The sequence below is a fragment of the Clytia hemisphaerica genome, unplaced genomic scaffold (assembly GCF_902728285.1).
Source record: "Clytia hemisphaerica strain Z4C2 unplaced genomic scaffold, Clytia hemisphaerica genome assembly, whole genome shotgun sequence".
NCBI lineage: Eukaryota > Metazoa > Cnidaria > Hydrozoa > Leptothecata > Clytiidae > Clytia > Clytia hemisphaerica.
This window is the reverse complement of record NW_027104114.1, coordinates 55789-75707: the sequence shown is the minus strand read 5'-3', so window position 1 is coordinate 75707 and position 19919 is coordinate 55789. Positions and strand designations below refer to the sequence as shown.

Genomic DNA, 19919 nt, shown 5'->3' with positions numbered 1-19919 from the left:
AAACACTGTCTGACTGTGAAAATTTCTCCAATCTTGTTAAAATTTACACAGGAACTGTGTTTCAGTATCCTTTATTGAATTCTCATAGTGATATGTTTGTAAAAAATCTGTGTGTCGGGTTTGAAAAATCAAAAGGAACGGTCGCCAGCTGATGATGAATACAACAATAACAAAGTCCAAAACAGGATCATTTTCAGCAATACATAACACCACAAAAAATACTGTGTATCAATGGCTGTGTGTTTGAAAGTTTCATTGTCAAGTTTGAAAATCCAAAAGGGACAACCACCAATTAGATATCATCACATCATGAAAAATGACCAAAAGTCCAAAATAGATCATTTTTACAGCATAAAATCATGAGAAACACGCGTATTTGAATTCAGTATACAGTACAACGTACAACGCACCATCAAACTTCTCATAAATCGTGTCCAAAACATCATGAATAAGGATGAAAATGATCAATTTTTCACTGAGATTTGCCAGTATTTGCTACACAGTCAGCTAAAGTCCACTTTCGATAGCCATCTTTTTCTAAATACTTTTCGGCCAATCAAATCACAATATTATCGGAATCAGTGATCCGTTTTTGTTAAATCGGAATAGATCATCGGATTAGATAAACAAACAAAAAATGTCTTGACCCTTCTTGTCGGAAGAGAGAATTAAAGGCTCCTAGGCCGGAGCAAAAATCCTTTTCAACGGTAAATAACACTCAATAGTTTGGAGCAAATGTCAAATTTTGGGAAGCAGGCAGCAATAAAATAGATGCTTTCTTGAATGATTGAATCTTCGATATATCTTCGGAATAGTTAATGACCGACTGAACCACCTCTATGGGTGCTATCAACCATTGTACATGGCTCGCGGTCAGTTCCACACCTAGGTTGTAACTCTTGGTATCCAGTCCAAAACTTGTGACGTGACGTAAAATGAATGGAATAATATCCTTTTTTTTTTTAATTTTTTTATATGATTTGAAAAACTACATTACACTTACGAACATATACTACTGACAAAAACAAACACAGAAAAAGTAAATAGCTCCTCCCCCCGCAAGGCACTAAGTGATGTCGCCAAGGGTACTAAGCTATTGAATAGAAGAAAAAACTTAAAGGGAAAACCATCACTAAAAAGATAAACACAAATATTAAAAAATATATTAGAGCTGTGTAAGGAGATCATTAAAATAGAATAAGACACCACTAAACCTCTCGGAGTCAAAAATAAATTTAATGGTAAGAATAATCATCGAGTTGTTTAGGTTGAAAGGTAATATCCTTATTTGTTGACAAAAGCCTTCGACTCAAAGGAATAGACAAACGACACAAGGGAAGATAGCAAACATCTTTGAAGTTTATGGGATTCCTTATCCAACCATTAGTTTAATCGTGGCACATTACCACGGAACAAATGCCATCGTAAGATCGCCTGATAGCGATACAGATCCATTCGATATAAGTAATGACACCTTTTCTACTTATTATGTGGCTATGCTATGTACTGATGAAGACTTCTCTCAATCTTCACTTAACCAAAAGTCTACTACACCTTTTAGATGCAGTACAAACACAGGCTGAGCTTCGAGTAGTGTTGAACATCTCCTGGCGTGAACATCCAACTACAGAGTGCTTCTATAAAAAACTAACTGCCAATTCTTTCCAACCATAATAAAATTTCGTACCACATGATTGCCTGTGACTCGAACATGAGTAAAAACAAGTTTGCCAGTGAAGTTATCACCTCGTAACCAAAACAAGAAAGAGCAAATGTTGGAAATAGACCACACTAAACTTACTACCGACTACATAGTATTATAAGACACTGGCTGTAAAACCACTGAAATCGAAATCACTGAACGCGAAACCCTGATGGCAGACAGGGATGTATGGAGATAGATGATCAGATTGTCTAGGTAATCAATAACCCGTCCGTGTAAGGGTAGTGATAGTGTTTAGTATGGCATGGCTGTCATATGTATAGAAAAATTACGCAACCAGATGCCCAGGAATTGCTGACGTCACAATTTCGGCTTGCTTCTTATTTCTTTGGTTGATTTTGATGAGTATCTGAAAAGGATTTCATAAGAATTGTTGATCGCACTGAGTATTTATGGACAGGATGATGTTAGCAAGACAAAAATGTCCTCAGTATTATGACATACAAATTTGATGGGGGAATTTCGTCCCTCTTCCCAATTTACGATACTCAGTTGTAATGATGTCTGCTCCCTTTGTAAACGATTGATAACATATACTTATATGATACTTAGATACTTTCATGCTATGATAGAAGGAAGCTTGTAATCCTAGGAGTGGAACATTGAGTGTCAAAGTAGTAGTGTAGTAGTAATACAATAATGACCGGTTGGTGAGGGCTGTACTGAGGAATATTGCCCGAGGTCAAGTAACGCTGTTGCGTTGACCAAGGGCAATATTTTCAGTACAACGCGAAAATAACCGGTCATTATTGTATTTGTTAACCGTTTCCTTCAGCTTCGATTGATTTTTAGCGCTTTATCCAGGAAAAATAGCAAAATAAAGCGATGTTGCGTTGACCAAGGGCAATATTTTCAGCACAGCCCGAAAATAACCGGTCATTATTGTATTTGTTAACCGTTTCCTTCAGCTTCGATTGATTTTTAGCGCTTTATCCAGGAAAAATAGCAAAATAAAGCGAAAAAAAATATGCGAAAAGAGATAAAAATTGTTATAATTTCTGACCACAGAAATAAAAAAATGAGAGAAATGATGTCAACGCATTGTTCATTTTCCTTTGAAAAAGTGACATCACAATGAATTTTCCTAACGACGGGCAACTCTGGACAGTCTAGGCCCGTCGTCATACAAAAAGTACCAATTGCATTGCGCAAAAAGCCGTGTAGCCCGCTTTGAAAAAGTAATCGGTTAACAATGTTCAGTGATGCCTAACACTTGCATTTTTCAGAAGTAAAAATTATGACGTCAATTATATATAGCTTCTTCTGTTTTTTACTCACATTGAGTAAATTTTCAAACTATTTTGTAAGCAAATAAGTGCTTTAGCATGAAAAATCCTTTCCAACGGTATATAACATTCAATAGTTTAGAGCAAATGTCAAATTTTGGGAAAACGATGACGTCATTTTGACACCTTCCATCGTGTTTTACTCACATTAAGTACATTTTCAGACTTTCTTGTAAGCAAAAAAGTTGCTTGAAAAATACTTTCCAATGGTATATAATATACCTATGTTTGAAGACAAAGTGTGCAAAGTGGCACTCGGCGGTTTTTCACTCCTAGGGACCTAATGAATACATTTCAATCAAAAAATTCCATTTGTACGCAAATTTTGGGTTCCCTAAAAAAAGCCAGAAATTCTCCCGGACTAAGGGTCAATTTTGCCCACCTGCCATAGGCGTGTATTTTACAGACCGGCCCAAATTTGCCTTTTTTGCCTAAATTAGTCCTAAATTTTTATATCTCAAGATTGGAAAATGCTATTGACTTGAAATTTGATCAGTGGTAGGTATTGATAATGGAAACTTGCTCTCAAAATTTTAGCAAAATCGGACCATTAGTTATGCAGAAGGTGAGCATTTAAGGTAAAATACTGACCGGTCTGTAAAATACCAACCGCACAGGTGGCCGACTTGAAATTTTGCACATTGTCTTAGATGGTCAAGACCTATCACTGGTGAAAAGTTCAAGTCCTTGAGTTCCGGAAAAGGGGGGTGTGTATTTTACAGACCAGTCTGTAAAGTACCAAATACCACCCTGGAACTATTTTTTTTCGGTTTACTCTGATTGGATTTGGCAAATACACGCAATTTCAACGAAAAGTACCAAGCCAATTGGATAATTCATTCTAGTAGCTAATTTAGCATTCTGGTCTGTAAAATACCAACTAAACAGGTGGCCGACCTGTAAATTATCTTCATTTGTCAATATCTGTCACTGGTGAAAATTTCAAGTTCATAGCACTTGTCAATCTTGAGATCCGAGGGGGGGGGGTAACATGCCCCTCAAGATGCTCTGCATATAAAAAAAATAGAAAGATGCACGAAGGGTTAAACAATAAAGCTGCTTGTCCACTGAAATTAAGCTATTGCAAATAGTTTGCAATGAATAAATTTCTTGTCGCGAATTCTTTATCGCAAGCACGTGTTCACAATGTCCATCTAAAAAATAAATATTTACGAAATATTTCGGCGATCATGAAAATAAGTTTTGTATTTAACTCTTTCCGTTAGTTTTTTAGAACTTCCAACTTCAGATGCAATTATCTCAGCTTCCGAGCTTCTTAATATGTTTGGGTTTGTTGCAAAGCTCTTTTCATGCTTTATCTTTTCAGTGTGCCAGATTTTTTAATTAGGTCCTCAAAAATAATTAGGGCAGCCAAAAAAATATCTTTCCAAATTGAACGAAAGTAGCTGGGGCCGACAGAAAAGTGTTAAAAGAAATGTGTTCAAAAAAGATGTATCTTAACTTATCTCCATGGTAACACAAAATACAAATTTATTAAAAACAAACGCAAACCGCAAACGCATTGAAAACGTTTTCATTTTCTATCGCCAATTATTCGGAATTAATTTTGATTCTAAGACAAAAAATATTTAGCGATGAAATGTGTCCACTGGAATTTTTTTTTCGATGGACGTTAGATGAACGTTAAAACAACGTTGTGTGGCAGCTGGGTTGAGCTATCTATATGATTCTTTTAACCCTTTAAGTGCCGATGACTTAATAACTCGTCATCCCAAAACCTAAAAAGTAAACCCTGGCACTTAAAGGTTTAATTCTAATCAATTCATTCGATCTTCCATACAGTGCAATAATGGAAAAGCTGATCTTCATTGGTGTCATTCTTTGTATGTGTTGCCCATGCGCAGATGCATACAAATCACCGTACATTTGGGGGGACCTTTATCATGGTAAATTTATTGGCTCTACTATATATTGTAATCCAAAGCCATACGTCCCCGGTGGTGGTATACAAACGATCCAACAAATTAAGGCTCCCAAAGCTACACTTGAAGAAAACGAAGTCCTCAGTGGTTTTTCAGCAGGTACCCAAGGAACAGGATTTATTGCAGGACTTACAGGTTTCATTGGAGAAGGGTCTTCCAAAATAAAAAACATTCAAAAACTTTTTAATACTGCTTCAAAGATGGCATCGACCATGTGGTTTGTCAGTGGAATCTTGTCTTATCTTGGAGGTGAACCAAGTGCTCAGGATATTCTTGATGCTACTAATAAAGCTTTTGAGGAGTTTGCAGAAGACGTCAATAACAGGATGAGCGAAATGAAAGGCTATGTTGATGGTAAAATTATCGAGTCCAGAGCCATCATGTTAAAAAGAGAGTACCAGACGTTGATGCCGAAATGGTCGGCCTGTCTTCACCATTATCATGAGGAAACTGAAGTGAACCAATGCCAAAAAAGAGCATACTTAGCTATTCGAAGCGAAAGAGCCAAATTTATGATATTCAAGAATCAATTACAGAAGGGGACAGTAAGCCGGGAACAGTTGAAGGAATTGGAAATGCAATTTCCTGCATTCCGAGATTATTCCTTTTTAACATTACTCGTTTTGCGCTCAGTAAGGGGCAGTTTCAAAAACGAAAGAGGCAAATGGGACGAATACATCGCTTATTTGAAAAAAAGCATCACAGTGTCACAAGAACTTATTAAATATGCTCACGAAGTCAACAACGCTATACTCAACTTTTATGGTGCACAATCAAAGAATCTCTGTAAGAAGACAATGCATTGTAAAGAAATGAAGGAAACCAAAAAAGCAAAAGACTTTTTTAGTGAGAAAAAAGTTGTCGACAGGGAACGCGCATGTGAATGTCAAATGTTCGCTGATGCTTTACCTCATGAGTTGTGTGAATATCGAGCACACATTCGGCCAAATGGTCAATGGCATGATTTCAAAAAATGGCTTGGAATTAACGCAGAAGACATGCTGTACAAACACGAGGATGTTTATTGGAAACAAACATTATCACTTGTTCAAAAATATTGGCAAGCGACTGTAATGTCTCAAGTTCAATTGTGGGAGCAATTCGCAGTCGACGCTCAAAAAGAGCTCCTTTCAATCGCAGGTAACACATAATAATTATTATTAGGCTATCGGAAAAAAACCGTGCACCCCCTGTTGAGGAGGTCCAACCATTGACGCTCTACCCTCTTGGAATTCCAGACAATTTTAGGATCCTACCTCTCAGGAATTCCGAGTTTTTAAAGATTATCAAACCTTAGCCCCATGGAATTCCGCTTATTTTTGTCTACCCCTATGGAATTCCACTGCATTTCAAACCCTACCTACCCCTTGGAACGGAAATGGACCTCCTCAACAGGGGGTGCACGATTTTTTTCTGGAAAAGCCCATTATTATCAATTTATTTTGAGTTGGTAACAATGTTAAGACCTATTGTCCTAAATAATTAGAGCCTTGGCTGTTTACTAATAAAGTCTAACTTTCATAAAAAATAACTTTCATTAATTTTGAGCATCTTCTGTAACCGCCGTTGAATAGGACGAAAAATATCCATATTGCACTTGGTACCGTGCAATCTAAGCCTGTACCTAACCCATATCGGGGTGATTTTTCAAATTTTTAAAAAATCTTTCCGTGTGAGGGTTTGTAACGTCAAAGCAAAGTTTACCAATGAAACTCTCATCTACAGGTCCGCCAAATCTCGCTTTGGGTCGACGGACTTCTCAATCAGGCCAAAAAAGCGGTAGCAATCTTGCCGTCGATGGAAAACATGACAAATGCTTTCCTCAGGGTCACCAGAGTACGAACACAGGTCTGCAACAGAATCCATCTTGGACTGTCACACTGGACAAAGCTTACGATGTCAGATACATCATTCTTTATGTTGGTAATTACAACCCTTACGCCCATGCAAACTCACTTTCACATACTGATATTTACGTTTATGATAAAGACAACAAACCACATTTTTGTGCAAATACCGGAGACATAAGCGTATCTCGTAAAATGATACGAGTTACGTGCAATTTTGGTGCAATAGGAAATAAAGTCAAGCTTGAAAAGCAAGTCCACGGACAGCTGAATTTATGTGAAGTTATGGTTTATGGACAAAAAGGTTAGTGAAAGCTTTCTGTATTTGATTTCTGCTAGCTACTGTGGGTGCTGAATGGCAAGGTCAGTGACTTCCCAGCTCGCACACAACGTTGTTTTAACGTTCATCTAACGTTATGAACGTTATATGGACGTTGAAACAACGTTGTGTGTCAGCTGAGCTAGGTAAAGCAAGGAAAACCATTCTTTATACCGCATGAGACTTGGCCGGTTTAAAAGATGGAACTTTTACCGCCTACTTTTCTTCACCCCGCTTTCCGAAAGCAATGAAAATGCTAGATTTAATCTATTGGCCCGACTTTGTTTGCTTTTTTTTCTTTTTTTTTGCTGGAGAAAACCTTATAGGTCGGACGAAAATTTCTTTATGCATGTTTCTAAAGACTAAACCTTATCTCAGCTGAGATAAAAAAATGCTGCAACTTTTGATAGAATTCGAATCAAGTTGTGGTTATAAACTCGCGTTGAAAAGATATCTACGAGTGGAATATTATCTAATATAGAAAATTGAAAAAAATGAAAATGAAGAAGAAAAAAACTTCTTGTAGAATCGTGGTTATAATTACCATTTCCACAGGAGTGATTCCTCAATCTTAGATCATCATCACTGTGAAAAAATATTTCACAAATGTCCAGTTGATCAAAAGATATCAAGCAAAGTTTACTAAGCAGATATTCAATAGGTAAAAGTTGGTTATTGAGATTTATGTACCAGAGGTGACGTAATATTCATCAGGGTTAATAAATCCAATAACCAACGTAAACCTATTGAATATATGTTTTATCGTAAAACAAGACATAAATTTTCTATTTTGTAGTGAGATTCACACGAATCGAACATTCGAATGTTTTTCTTTCTAACTGTTTTTTAATGACTTAAGTCATTAAAGTCATTCGTGACAAAAAATCAAATTTCGAAAAGAAAATTAAAAAAAAAATCTACCGTGGTAGATCAGGAATTATTCAATGGCTGTTTTTGCCTACGGGTATATAATAATATTGGTTAATTGACAATTGTTTTTTTTTTTTTTTTTGTTTGATCTCTGTTGATTGAGTGAATATTTTTGAAAAGTTTTTTCACAGCGATGAAGATTGAAGAATCACTCCTGTGAAAATGGTATTTACAATTCTACAAGAAAATGATTTTTTTCTTCTTCATTTTTCATTTTCATTTTTCAAGTCTTTTTCAATTTTTTTTTTTCATCATGTTCCACTCACGAATGTCTTTTCAACGAGCACAAAATCGCAATATGATTCGAATGAAAAGTTACAGCCTTTCTTGTCTCAGCTGCAAACTTGAGATTAATGAACAACATCGTCTATGGACAAATACTATATTTATTTTTCAGTCGAATCTTATGGTAGGAACCTTGCATTAAACGGTTTAACAAGGCAATCCTCTACCCTATCCAATTTCCCAAGTTCCAAAGCTGTAGATGGTAACAAAGCTGATTGTTCAAACAACACGGTATGCACAAGCACAATGGTTTCACAATCTCCTGACGGAAAAATCTGGTGGCAAGTGCAGCTATCAACATCGTATCATGTTGAAAATGTTTTTATATACGGATGCGGTGACAGTTCGTTATCACATTTTGATATTACAGTCATCAATTCGGACGGAAAGATTTCCTTGTGTAGACATGTGTACGATTTAGCCCGCGAATTCCCTTTCAACAATGTCAAGTGTGGAGAGGAGGCATATGGCGAGGTTGTTCGTATTGATATGAAATATTTAGATCAACCGTTGAGATTATGCGAAGTTGAAGTTTATGGGCACCAATGTAAGTGATTAATTAGGTTTTGTTATTTCGAATGTCTGGAAAAAATGGAACAGAATTTATGAAAAGAAAAATCTTCGTAACTCGTAATGTCAAATACTTGATTTCTTTTATCCAAAACCTATTAAAATAGCTTGGGAATTGAATACCTTTTAATTGAACAAAACATTTTCATCTTATTGTAATTATTCCGAACTCGTTGGGATAGAAGATTTGAGTATTTGAATCTATGCAAATTCTGTTCCAATTTTTTCGGACACACTCTAGCTAGCATAAAATAGTTGAGTCTGCTAAATGACGTGCCCTACGTACCCACGTGCCCTCAATTTTTTGACGTGCTTACGTGCCCTGATGTGCCCGCGTACTTACGTACAGTGTCTACGTGCCCTCGAAACATTGACGTGCCTGCGTGCCTAACGTGCTCGCGTGCTCGCGTGCTCACGTGCCCAAATTTTTTTGACGTGCCCTCGATTTTTTTACGTGCCCTCAAATTTTGACGTACCCTGGATTTTTGACGTGCCTTCAAATTTCGACGTGCCCTCATATTTCGAAGTGCCAGACTAATCTCTAAGCTCATGCAATAAATAAAGCGTTGTTACTAAAAGTGGTAACACAGGTAACAGGGGATAACACTAGGGTAACAGGTGGTAACACCAGGGTAACAGCGGGTAACACCAGGGTAACATGGGGCATTTTATATCCAGCCACATTGCTGTCATCACATTCCGTATGCTTAAAACTTTTGGTATTTTTGTTCTGGTAGGCATCATATTTTATGATTTTGTAAATATTTTTGTCAAAAATGAGAACAGGGTATCAGCATTTTGTCAAAACACCACGTGCCTACAAAAAACTCTTCTTTTCAAATTTTCAACCTGTTACCCTGTTAAACCAGAGCTTCCCCTGTTACCCCAGTATTACCCCTGTTACCCCATGTTACCCCCTGTTACCCAGGTGTTACCCCCTGTTACCACTTTTAGTAACAACGCCCTCAGAGCCACCATTTTCAATCTGTTACCCTGTTACCCGAGTGTTACCCCCTGTTACTTTGGTATTACCTTGGTGTTACCTTGGTGTTACCCTAGTGTTATCCCCTGTTACCCTAGTGTTGCCCCCTGTTACCCCGTGTTACCACTTTTAGTAACAAGTAAATAAAAAGGGATCCACAAAATGTTCATTAAAGATCATGTGTTCTGTTTTGCAAATAAAAAGAGGGTGAAAAAGGCTTAGTCGTAATAAGAGCACCTGTCTTCGTAAAGGTAAGCTGATAACAGAATAACAGCTGTGGATTTTTCTTAACGCGACACGCTGAAGCTCCAAAGATCGCTGAAAACTAACATCACGTCGCTATGAAAAACTTTCAGTCCACTTTTTTTCGTGCGCATTAACAACGTATCATCGTGAATCATTGAAATTGAAATGGCCGCCCATAAAAATTCAATACCGGCAAATTGAAATACAAGCTCATTTATTTGGTTTTGTAATTAATTCGGTCGAGAGGAATCTAAATGATGTCTGTGAAGGGAGGGTACGTCAAAAAATAGACGACACGTCAAAAAATCAAGGGCAGGTCGAAAATAGAGGGCACATCAAAAATAGAGGGCACGTCAAAATTTCAGGGCACGTCGAAAATAGAGGGTACGTCAAAAAATAGACGACACGTCAAAAAATCAAGGGCAGGTCGAAAATAGAGGGCACATCAAAAATAGAGGGCACGTCAAAAATAGAAGGCACGTCAAAAATAGAGTGCACATCAAAAATAGAGGGCACGTCAAAAATAGAGGGCACGTCAAAAATAGAGGGCACGTCAAAATTTCAGGGCACGTCGAACATAGAGGGTACGTCAAAATTTGAGGGCACATCAAAAATAGAGGGCACGTCAAAATTTGAGGGCACGTCAAAAATAGAGGGCATATCAAAATTTGAGGGCACGTCAAAAAATTGAGGGCATGTGGAAATTTGAGGACACGTCAAAATTTTGGGCACGTGAGCACGCGGGCACGTCAAAGTTTCGAGGGCACGTGGGCACGTAGGGCACGTCACTTAGCAGACTCAAAATAGTTTGACTCTAGAAATAAAATAACAGACGTAAATAAACTCCGGGAATACTAGGCTTGCATGATTGCGCCACCTGAATCTTGGTACTGGGATCCTAAAACTTAAACAGACCCATAGAGGAACTAAAATCGAGGAAAAACCTGAATTCTCGTGAATCTTGTGAAATTTAACGTAAAAATTTAAAACCGATATCGTTTCCTCGATTGTTTATTCATTTTTTGGTTAACGAGTTAAAACATTACATTCAGTAACTTGCCTTCATAATTTGAAGTACAAAATGGCATTGTATACTTGAAAGGGTTAATTAAAAATCATTCTAAAGAAGCGTCTACATTCTACAGTATATGCTCCCCCAATATGTCGGTTAACCCTATTAACCTCGACCTGTTTTGATTGCTGTAGCCCCTAGGGGGGTGGAATCTACCACGCTCAATTATTTTTGATCTAGAAGTGCTATGATCATAAAAATTGGTACAGATGTTCCCAATTATGAAACAAACTTCCTGGAATAAAAAAAATTTCATGACGTCATCCAAAAGTTGATGAAGTCATCCTAAAATTTCCACCTGTCGGAAAATTAGGCGAAAAGTATGGTTTAGAAAAAATGATCTCAGAATCAAACGGGTTGAGATATTCAGGTTCTTAATTCAGATTCTAAAAGATAAATAGTTACTCTTTCAATTAAACGCCGGGTTTTTATTTTGAAATGTTTTTTTATTGTTAAAATCAATGCTGAAAATCAGTGAAATTTCCAAAAATTGATGACGTCATAAATGAAGACGTCATCATTTAATAAAAGTTTTGCTAACAATTTCTTATTAGGGTTTTTAATATCTATCATCTGTTAAAGTTAGATTTTAATTGTCTAGGTAGCTCAAAAATTATGACCGTTTGAAATTTTTGAGTTTTATTGGATTTTAGCTGGGTTTTACGGTGTATTTCACAATAAGTTCATAAAACCTAAACTAGAGTGTCTATAATCACAAAAATTCGTACACTTACTCCCTAATAAGATTTATTAAAAGTCAGAAAGTTTCAAATCGTTTCAAATTTTTTTTTTGCTGAGATATAAAGGAAATAACAGCGGTGTGGTAGATTCCACCCCCTAGGGGCTAATAGGGTTAAACTTGAAAACTCTCTCAAACTCACAGGAAAAGATATTTTACAAAAATGTTTCTACTTTTTTTCCCAAAACTTCTTTCAAAAGTTTCAGCATCAACAATCTTTTTTAGTCACTTGAAGGCAGATTGTTTTTCATGGCCCCTAATATGTAGGTCAGCTATTTTTATGATTTCTCGAGATATATTTCAGATATGGATACAAAATTTTGACCATAGTCTGGAATTGTAATTTGAAAGGTCGTGAGTATAAGCTTGCTAGGTAGAATGCTCACAGTTAGACTTGGCCGTCAGAATGCAGGTTTGTGACCCCAAATTGTCGATCTACCTATAGTCCAGTGTTGTTAGAGTGAAAAACCATTGACACGTGCTTGTTCTCTTATAAATATACCATCTGACTGATGTAAAAATTGTTAACTTTCATGAAGGATTTCTGGATTTTCGATAATGCAAAGTCCAAATCGAAAAGGATAATAAATTTTTTGAAAATGACTGTTTTGTTGAAATGACGCTTTTATTGAATTTTTGAAAACAATTTTAATGCTACTTTTGTGTGCTCAATTGTAGGGGGATCATTTTCTAATTTTTGGGAAAAGAATCACCCCAATATCACTTTATAATGACCCCCGTATTATGAAGTTCTCCTGAAAAAGTGCCAAAACCTTCATTTTCCTAGCTGTTTTTAGACGACTCCCCCATTTTATGACTTTTCTTCCGGACTATCTCCCCCCCCCCTACAATCAAGCAGACAAGAGTAATTGGATTTGGATTATGCTGTGTAAATTTCACCTTGGCTCAATTCAAAGATATGAGGCTTCAAAGTTATTTTTTTCCTATATGTTCCACGGAAATGACAGGTTTTGCTGCTTTTGCTGATTCAGCAAGTATTATTGCATATAAGTTGATTCTCTGTTGCAATCTATGAAATGTAAGTTGGTAGCGAAATAATTTCGCAGTTTTTAGCTATTACCCATCTTCAGAATTCTCAGTTCTATGAATGCTTATTCAAGGGCTCCCAAAATGTTGGTTGACTTTGATATGGTTTATGTTTCATTCAACTTCTCGTGATATAAAAACACCTGCATTTTCGGATAGGTTGTATTAGGTATAGAAAGCTTTCTATACCCTACCTTTATAACTTATTTTCGTAGTAGAAGTAATGAAATCTTTTGTTTCAATACTGGCAGTTTCATGTTTTTACAAACAAACCTCAGTTGAAAATAAAATTGCAACGGATTGCTCTTACAAAAAAATAACATTGCAGGGTCTTCGTCAAAAATTGACGTCATTTTAGTCCTTAGTGTCGTGAACTTTTAAAGTGAACTTCTTCACGTGACGTCATTTTGAAATCAGTTCCTTCCTAGAATTAAAAAGCTTGTCAGGGTTCGGAAATGTAGCGATTTCAAGTTTCTCTGCGAGACAAAGTGAGCATTTCAGTGACGAACGGTTGAACGGTGGCACTGTCGGATGGTTTTCCATGCGATCTTTGGTGATGGGTTTTTTCGTTTTAACCTCCAAACTTCTTTTGACAATTCCGTCTCTTTTTCGTAGTGGCGGTTTGCGAAAGAAGACTTGTGGTTTGCGAAACGTTTTTTGAAAGCAGGTTCGACAAGTCCGATATAAAACTTCTCGTCGTAATCTGTTTCTTTCTCGCATGTCACCGTGGCTTGGTATACTGATCGCTCAACTAAACACGATCCGTTCAGGGGACAGTTGGTTTTTACCCTGCAGTTACACATTCGGTTGTCTACGTTCTCGTTTGCTTCGTTTTTCAGGATGTTTTTATTGTGACTCTGTAATATGTTCTTCATGTTTTTGGTGCAACTATAGCTGACTTTGACAGTATTGTGGTTGAATATTTTGTTGAGTCTGTGGTGTTTTGGAAAGTGCTTATCTATGAGTTGCAGAAACCTTCGTGCAACTTTGGTTTCGACGTTCTGGTTGTACGGGGAGGGTTGAACCAAGTGATTTTACGCTTACGGTTATTTGTACGATTGTTATTTGCGATGGTAGGAATGTAGGATAGCTGGATGTTGTAACCACTATCTTTCAGTGCCTTATCATACGGCATTTTAGCTTGGTTGAATAAGTGCTCGTTCGATGAATGGTTAGACAGTCTTTGTTCGTTAGTTTTCCGAATTTGCTTGATCACTTTCGGTGAATGGTTTGACTGTTTGTTAATGTTTTGAATCTTGTTGTCTGGTTTTGAGTACGGCTTGAAACTTCCGTCATTCAAATTGAACGTAACGTCCGGGTAGTTAGCAACTTTCTTGTTGCATTCAATCAAAATTTCCAGCCCGTCCCCGTATTCACGGAGCTTCGACTGCAGATCCTTTTTGATTTGTTCGGATTTGTTGCCATTAACATTTCTGAAAACTGAAAGACTATCGTCACGGTAGAGTCCCAAAATGTTCTTAATGTCGTACGTTTCACCATGGATTTATCATAGAACTCTGGATACACAACGAGCTGGTTTTTCATTGATTTCTCATGTTCTAGCCTTGTCCGCAGTAATGACATTATTGTTCACCCTCCTCCATTCACTAATAATTTTTCGTAAATTTTTTTATTGCATTTTTCATCAAAACACAGCTATACAATTCCCAAATGAGACTTAAAGATCTCTCAAGAGAGTCAAATGCATCAAACTCATTGCTAATGATATGTCGTTATGACGTTTCATGCTGCGAGAAAGATGCGACAAACATGCTATGTATAAGAAATTGAATGTTGACACCAGAAAATTTCAAACTTCCACCTCGCCAAAACCACCGTGCCACCGCGTGCCTCCAAAAGATTTCCATATCACTATGAAGCCAAGATACTCTAGTCTAACATATGTCAATCCTAGCTCTTCCCGGGAAAAAATTGGACAGATATTGCCAACTTTATTTTCAGCGTCATTCTAGGCTTTTCACTCAATTTTTCTTGTTTGATGAAGTTTTTTTCACATTTAATTTCATAAATGTATTCGTTAAGCTTTTTTGCTTTCATTTTCAAAGTTGCATCCGGTAAATATACAAAAACAAGAAGTTACAGGACTTTTTAGAAATGGGATTATTAATCATTTTTCAAAATCAGGGACCTTCGAGCTGCCATGACAGTTGTCCTTTGCGGACAAAGCTAGAACATTGATTGTTTTCTGAAACAATGGAAATACAATGGTCGCTCTACACTGTTTTATTTGATGTTTATCCAGAGTTCTATGATAAATCCATGGTTTCACTTAATTTATGCTGTAGGTAGATTCCAACTAGCTCACAAACTTCAGCGCCGTCGAACGCACCCATGGTTACGTCAAACAGGTTACCATTTTTTTTCATCCAAGCGGAGTCGTCGCTGAAACAAGGAGATTTTCGTGCGTGGTTGATAATTCTAACGTCTTTTGCTGACAGAGTAGTGATGGTTTTAGCGAATTCGATAGCGCTGGATACAAGATCTTTAGAGATTGACGGATAAGTCTTTTATGTCAAACACTATGAATTTGTGGTTCTTTTTATCATGTTTTGCTTTGAACCATTCGATAACCTCATCGGTGTTCTTCCATTGGTTTATGTTCTTTATGGGCTTTAAGTTCGTTGTTGACCCTATCGAGGATCGATTTTGCGATACGGCCGATCTCGTTTTTGGTTGGATTTAATAAGCGTACCTTTGGATTGTTTTCGAAGTTATTCTTGTGATATTTGAGGGTTATGAAAGCCTCGTTCTCGCCATTTATAAGCATTATGTCGAAAACTTTCATGTCTTTTACGATTGTTTTACCGGTTGAGATGATCTTATGGTGAACATTCTTGTTGACTTTTTTGTACGTTGACGTGACGGTATTATTCAGAAGCACGTTGTGGTCTTCTTTCGACAGCTTATATAAATTAGACGTTTTGTCAGTGAAATGTTAGCGTTGTATCAGTGTTTTTTATCGTTTTTTAAAGTTCGTTGGAACTTGTTGTGGTATTGTCGGAACTTATTTTCAATGTCTAAAGAGCTAGAGAGAGTTTTTGGCAAATTTTGTTGCAAACTTTTTTGATTCAGAAGTAAATATAGCTTCTTCATATATGTTTTAGACCACTAAAAACATGTTTTTTCTTAAAAAAGGAATTCTAACCTACTAAAGATAATCAAAATCATCTTCTTACGACTAATCTATAGGTCAGAATTCTCATGTTGGAGACCACCTACATTCTGGGGGCCATATACTAAACCTCAAAAATGGTATGTCTTGACGAGGAATGGACCGATTTTGATAGATGACTCTCCTTTCTTTTTCTTCCGTTACCCTGTATTGAGGCACAAAAATTATTTATAAAATCCTCCGTCATCTCTACCCTTAATTTGACTATTTCACTAGAAATTTAGGGTTCGAAGGCTTAAAAACGCAATTGCAGTTATACAACCCTTAGGGGGGGGTTAAAACGACTGGAATTTGTAATTTTTACGCCCTTTAGTGGGATTTTGACGATCCAAAAAGGGCACCATTACATAAGGGCAGCACATCCCCTTACTCTCCTTTTTCATAGCTACCCCGCGCCCAAGAAATGAACTCAGCCGGGATAACTTTATCTGAAAGCATCAATCATTTTTCTGGACGGTAAACTATCTGTATTCTAATCATTGATCAATTCATATTTTTCCAAACAACAAAGAGAATACAATTTTTTTTATAGTTGATGTTCAAAACAGAGAAAATTTGGCTTTACATGGTAAAACAAAAGCATCAAGCAGCCGTCTCAGCTCACATGCAGTTGATGGAGACAACCTGAACTGTGACATGGGCAACTTGCAAGGGCTAATATCCGTATCTTTTTCTGACGGACACCGGCCTTATCCCAGGCCTGTGTATGAAAAAGGCCGTCGTTATCTTAAGCATGTGTATGAAAAAGGCCGTGGTCATCCCAGGCCCGTCTATGAAAAAGTCCGGATACCGTCAGACCGTATGCTGCCAAGGCCAGGAATGCAAATTCCAGGTAATAGTTTAATAGATGTTAGTCGTGATCCAAAAAGCTTTTGGCAAGTTCAATTGATCTCAATTGCAAAAATCGAATCCGTTATCATATACAACCGTGTCGACTGCTGTACAAATGATTTATCGAATGTAACAATAACTGTTTTAAGCTCAATAGAGCTAGTTTCTGTTTCGAAAGATGGTACACCCATCAATGGTAAACCATATGAAGTACCATTTGGTGATACAGGAATCATGCATGATGTAATCGCCAAAGAAATTAAAACCAAGAAAGATGTTTTTGGTGATATTGTGAGGCTTGATCAAACAAGACCATACGTGCCTATAGCTTTGTGCGAAGTTGAAGTTTATGGAAGAAGAGGTACACGCTTTTTTTTATAAGAATGGTCTTTTTCCATTCTAGCATGAAAATTCTTAACTTTTTCGGAAAAATCATCTTAAAATATTCTTAAGGCTTTCTTATATTCGTCAATTTTAAAGCCATACTTTAATAATACAATACCAAAGAGGATTTATTGCAATTTCTAGAAATAATACTATTTCAAGGTGGCAAAACCTTGAAATTACTGAAATTTTTTGTGTAAATTAAGAAAGTTACGGTCACAAGAAGATCAAAATAGAAATTTCATGATGGCAATTCTTAGGACATTCTTAATTTTTCGCCCAATTTCATCATGAATATTCTTATAAAGTATATTCTTATAAAAAACGTGTAAAACAAACGCATGCGCATTTTTTTCTTTGTTTCTCCACCATCTTGACACTTGTTTTACCTGCACCAGGTAACAACATCTTTTGGGAAATATTTTCCAATTCTACCTGATTTGTGAGAGAGCGGCATGCGGATTGTTGAAAAATATGTTCCGATAATCGGTAATATTGATTGACTATTTTTTACTTTCAGCCACGGAAGAAGAGTTAAGGATTGCTCCATTGCGGGCGCATTGTGAAAATGAAAAATATGAAAATGTCGACGAATCTCGACTATGCCAGATGGTGATGGGAGGATCAAATTTTTACATTGGTTAAAGTTCTAATCATTAAAAATGGAACGTTACGGACGTTAAATGGACGTTGAAACAACGTTGTGTGCCCACTGGGACCATCGCTTGTGTGAAAATATTATCAAAGAACAAGGAAATTATTTTATTAGCAAATAAATACCGACATTATAGTTTGCGAAACTGGAAAATTTCATCAAACAGTTAGAGATTTAAGATAACGATTCGGTTACTTTGATGTTTTTTATTCATAATTTTACTAGAGATTTTAGTTATCTATATAAAAGTTTTAAACCTTCGGGATTGTTTTAAGGGAAGAATGACTAAGGCGTGGTGTTTCAAGTCAAATTTGTTAACGGAAGGGGTGTTAATAAATAGAAATGGATGTTCTTTTCGCGACAATTTTTTCGGGACAATTATTATGAGTAGACGGCTCTTTTCCATCTGCCCTTTTGTTTTACCACTTTTAACTAACTTCGATTTTAATTACCTTCCTGTTAAGCCTTCTTTGTGCTTACAAAATTTTATGACTTTGTTAATTTGAAATACAGAAGCTAACCCCATAACCCCCATAATATGTAAGCCATATGTAATCAGGCAATTAAAATTTATTTCAGGAGTAGGGACACCTACTATATTTAGAGGTCAAATTTTCTTTGTAAGTGGGTAAGTATGGCAGTGAAGTTATTTCAATCTTCATCAATTTATTCTCCAAATATAATTTGTTTTGTAACTCTAGAAGCTGGTTATGTTAAAAATTATTTTTATAGGGAACTAAATTTGTCTCAAAGTTCATTCTGCACTCGCGTCGCTTTTGTTTTATTTACTACGTCTGATCGTGAAATTTAGTAAGTTCAGATAGACGGATCGGAAATCTCCTTACACCACCCAAGTTTTCGTTTCGAATTAGACCATTTCGGTAATAGGTGCTATTTGAAAACTGTAACGTGCTAAAGCACTGGGTTCAACTTCAGTGTACGTGTTGAAAGTGGAAGGCCCAATTGTAAAACACTTTTTTAAAAACAGGGCGATGAGCCCTCAGGATAATGGAAAGCTCATTGTAAACACAGGGTGATAGGCGTTCGGGGTAAGAGAAGGCCCGATTGTAAACCCAGGGGGATGGATACTCTGTATAAGAAATTAGGGAAGGTTTGAGTGTAAACTCAGAGTGATGGATACTCGGGGTAAGGTAAGGCTAAATTGTAAACGCAGGGTGGAAAGAGCCTACTTTGACGGACACACAGAAAAGGGAAGGCTCAATTGTAAAATCCAGAGCGATGAGTACTCAAAAGGATTAGAAAAGGCTCAGTCGTAGGCAAATTTAAATTCATGAAAGAAGAATTCTTTTAGGAATAAAGAATATTTTCCCTTGTAGAGCACTTTTTTTCTGGCCCGACGTCGGCATGCTTGAAAATTTGTATTTTTAGCATTCAAAAAAATATTTGACGTCAATTATTTTGAGTTGATAAAAAAATAAAACGTCATGAATTTTGTCGATTTAGTGACGTTAAATGAGCGTAAAATAGAAGAACCACAAGAAGGAACACAAAAATTCAAAATCAGTCGAACTATTAGAGAGCGAAGAAGAAAGGCTATCTTTGCTCCATGGAGTTCGGCTTCCGCGGAGACACAGGAGGACCGAACCCAAAAGGGCAAAGTTAATCTTTCTTCTTACCCAAGTTGTCGTGATGGCAAGGGACTCGTCCCGTTTTTCAGATAAAAGTTCTGAAAGTCTTTTGTAAAAATGTTTCGTTTCTCTCCCCATTCCACCCATTGCGGTGAACACAATTGGGGTAAAGGAGCCGTGCTCAACTTTCATGATTCTTGAGTTGTAAATGTTATTTTTCTCTTTTTCGTTCGTATCACATGCTTTAGAGACATAGCGGAACTTTTTGGTGATTGGGT

At 36.8% G+C, this 19919-nt stretch overlaps 1 protein-coding gene across 1 annotated transcript in view; it reads left to right on the top strand.

The window, feature by feature from the left end:
- Positions 1-18514, top strand: part of LOC136813355 (uncharacterized) — a 28360-nt gene extending 9846 nt beyond the window's left edge. The window contains exons 2-6 of the mRNA XM_067069866.1: positions 4813-6092; positions 6678-7103; positions 8446-8880; positions 16715-17374; positions 17918-18514. Coding sequence (XP_066925967.1) covers positions 4820-6092; positions 6678-7103; positions 8446-8880; positions 16715-17374; positions 17918-18042 — 2919 coding nt within the window. The 5' untranslated portion in view covers positions 4813-4819 and the 3' untranslated portion in view covers positions 18043-18514. The remainder of the gene's footprint in view (positions 1-4812; positions 6093-6677; positions 7104-8445; positions 8881-16714; positions 17375-17917) is intronic.
- Positions 18515-19919: the final 1405 nt, after the last annotated feature.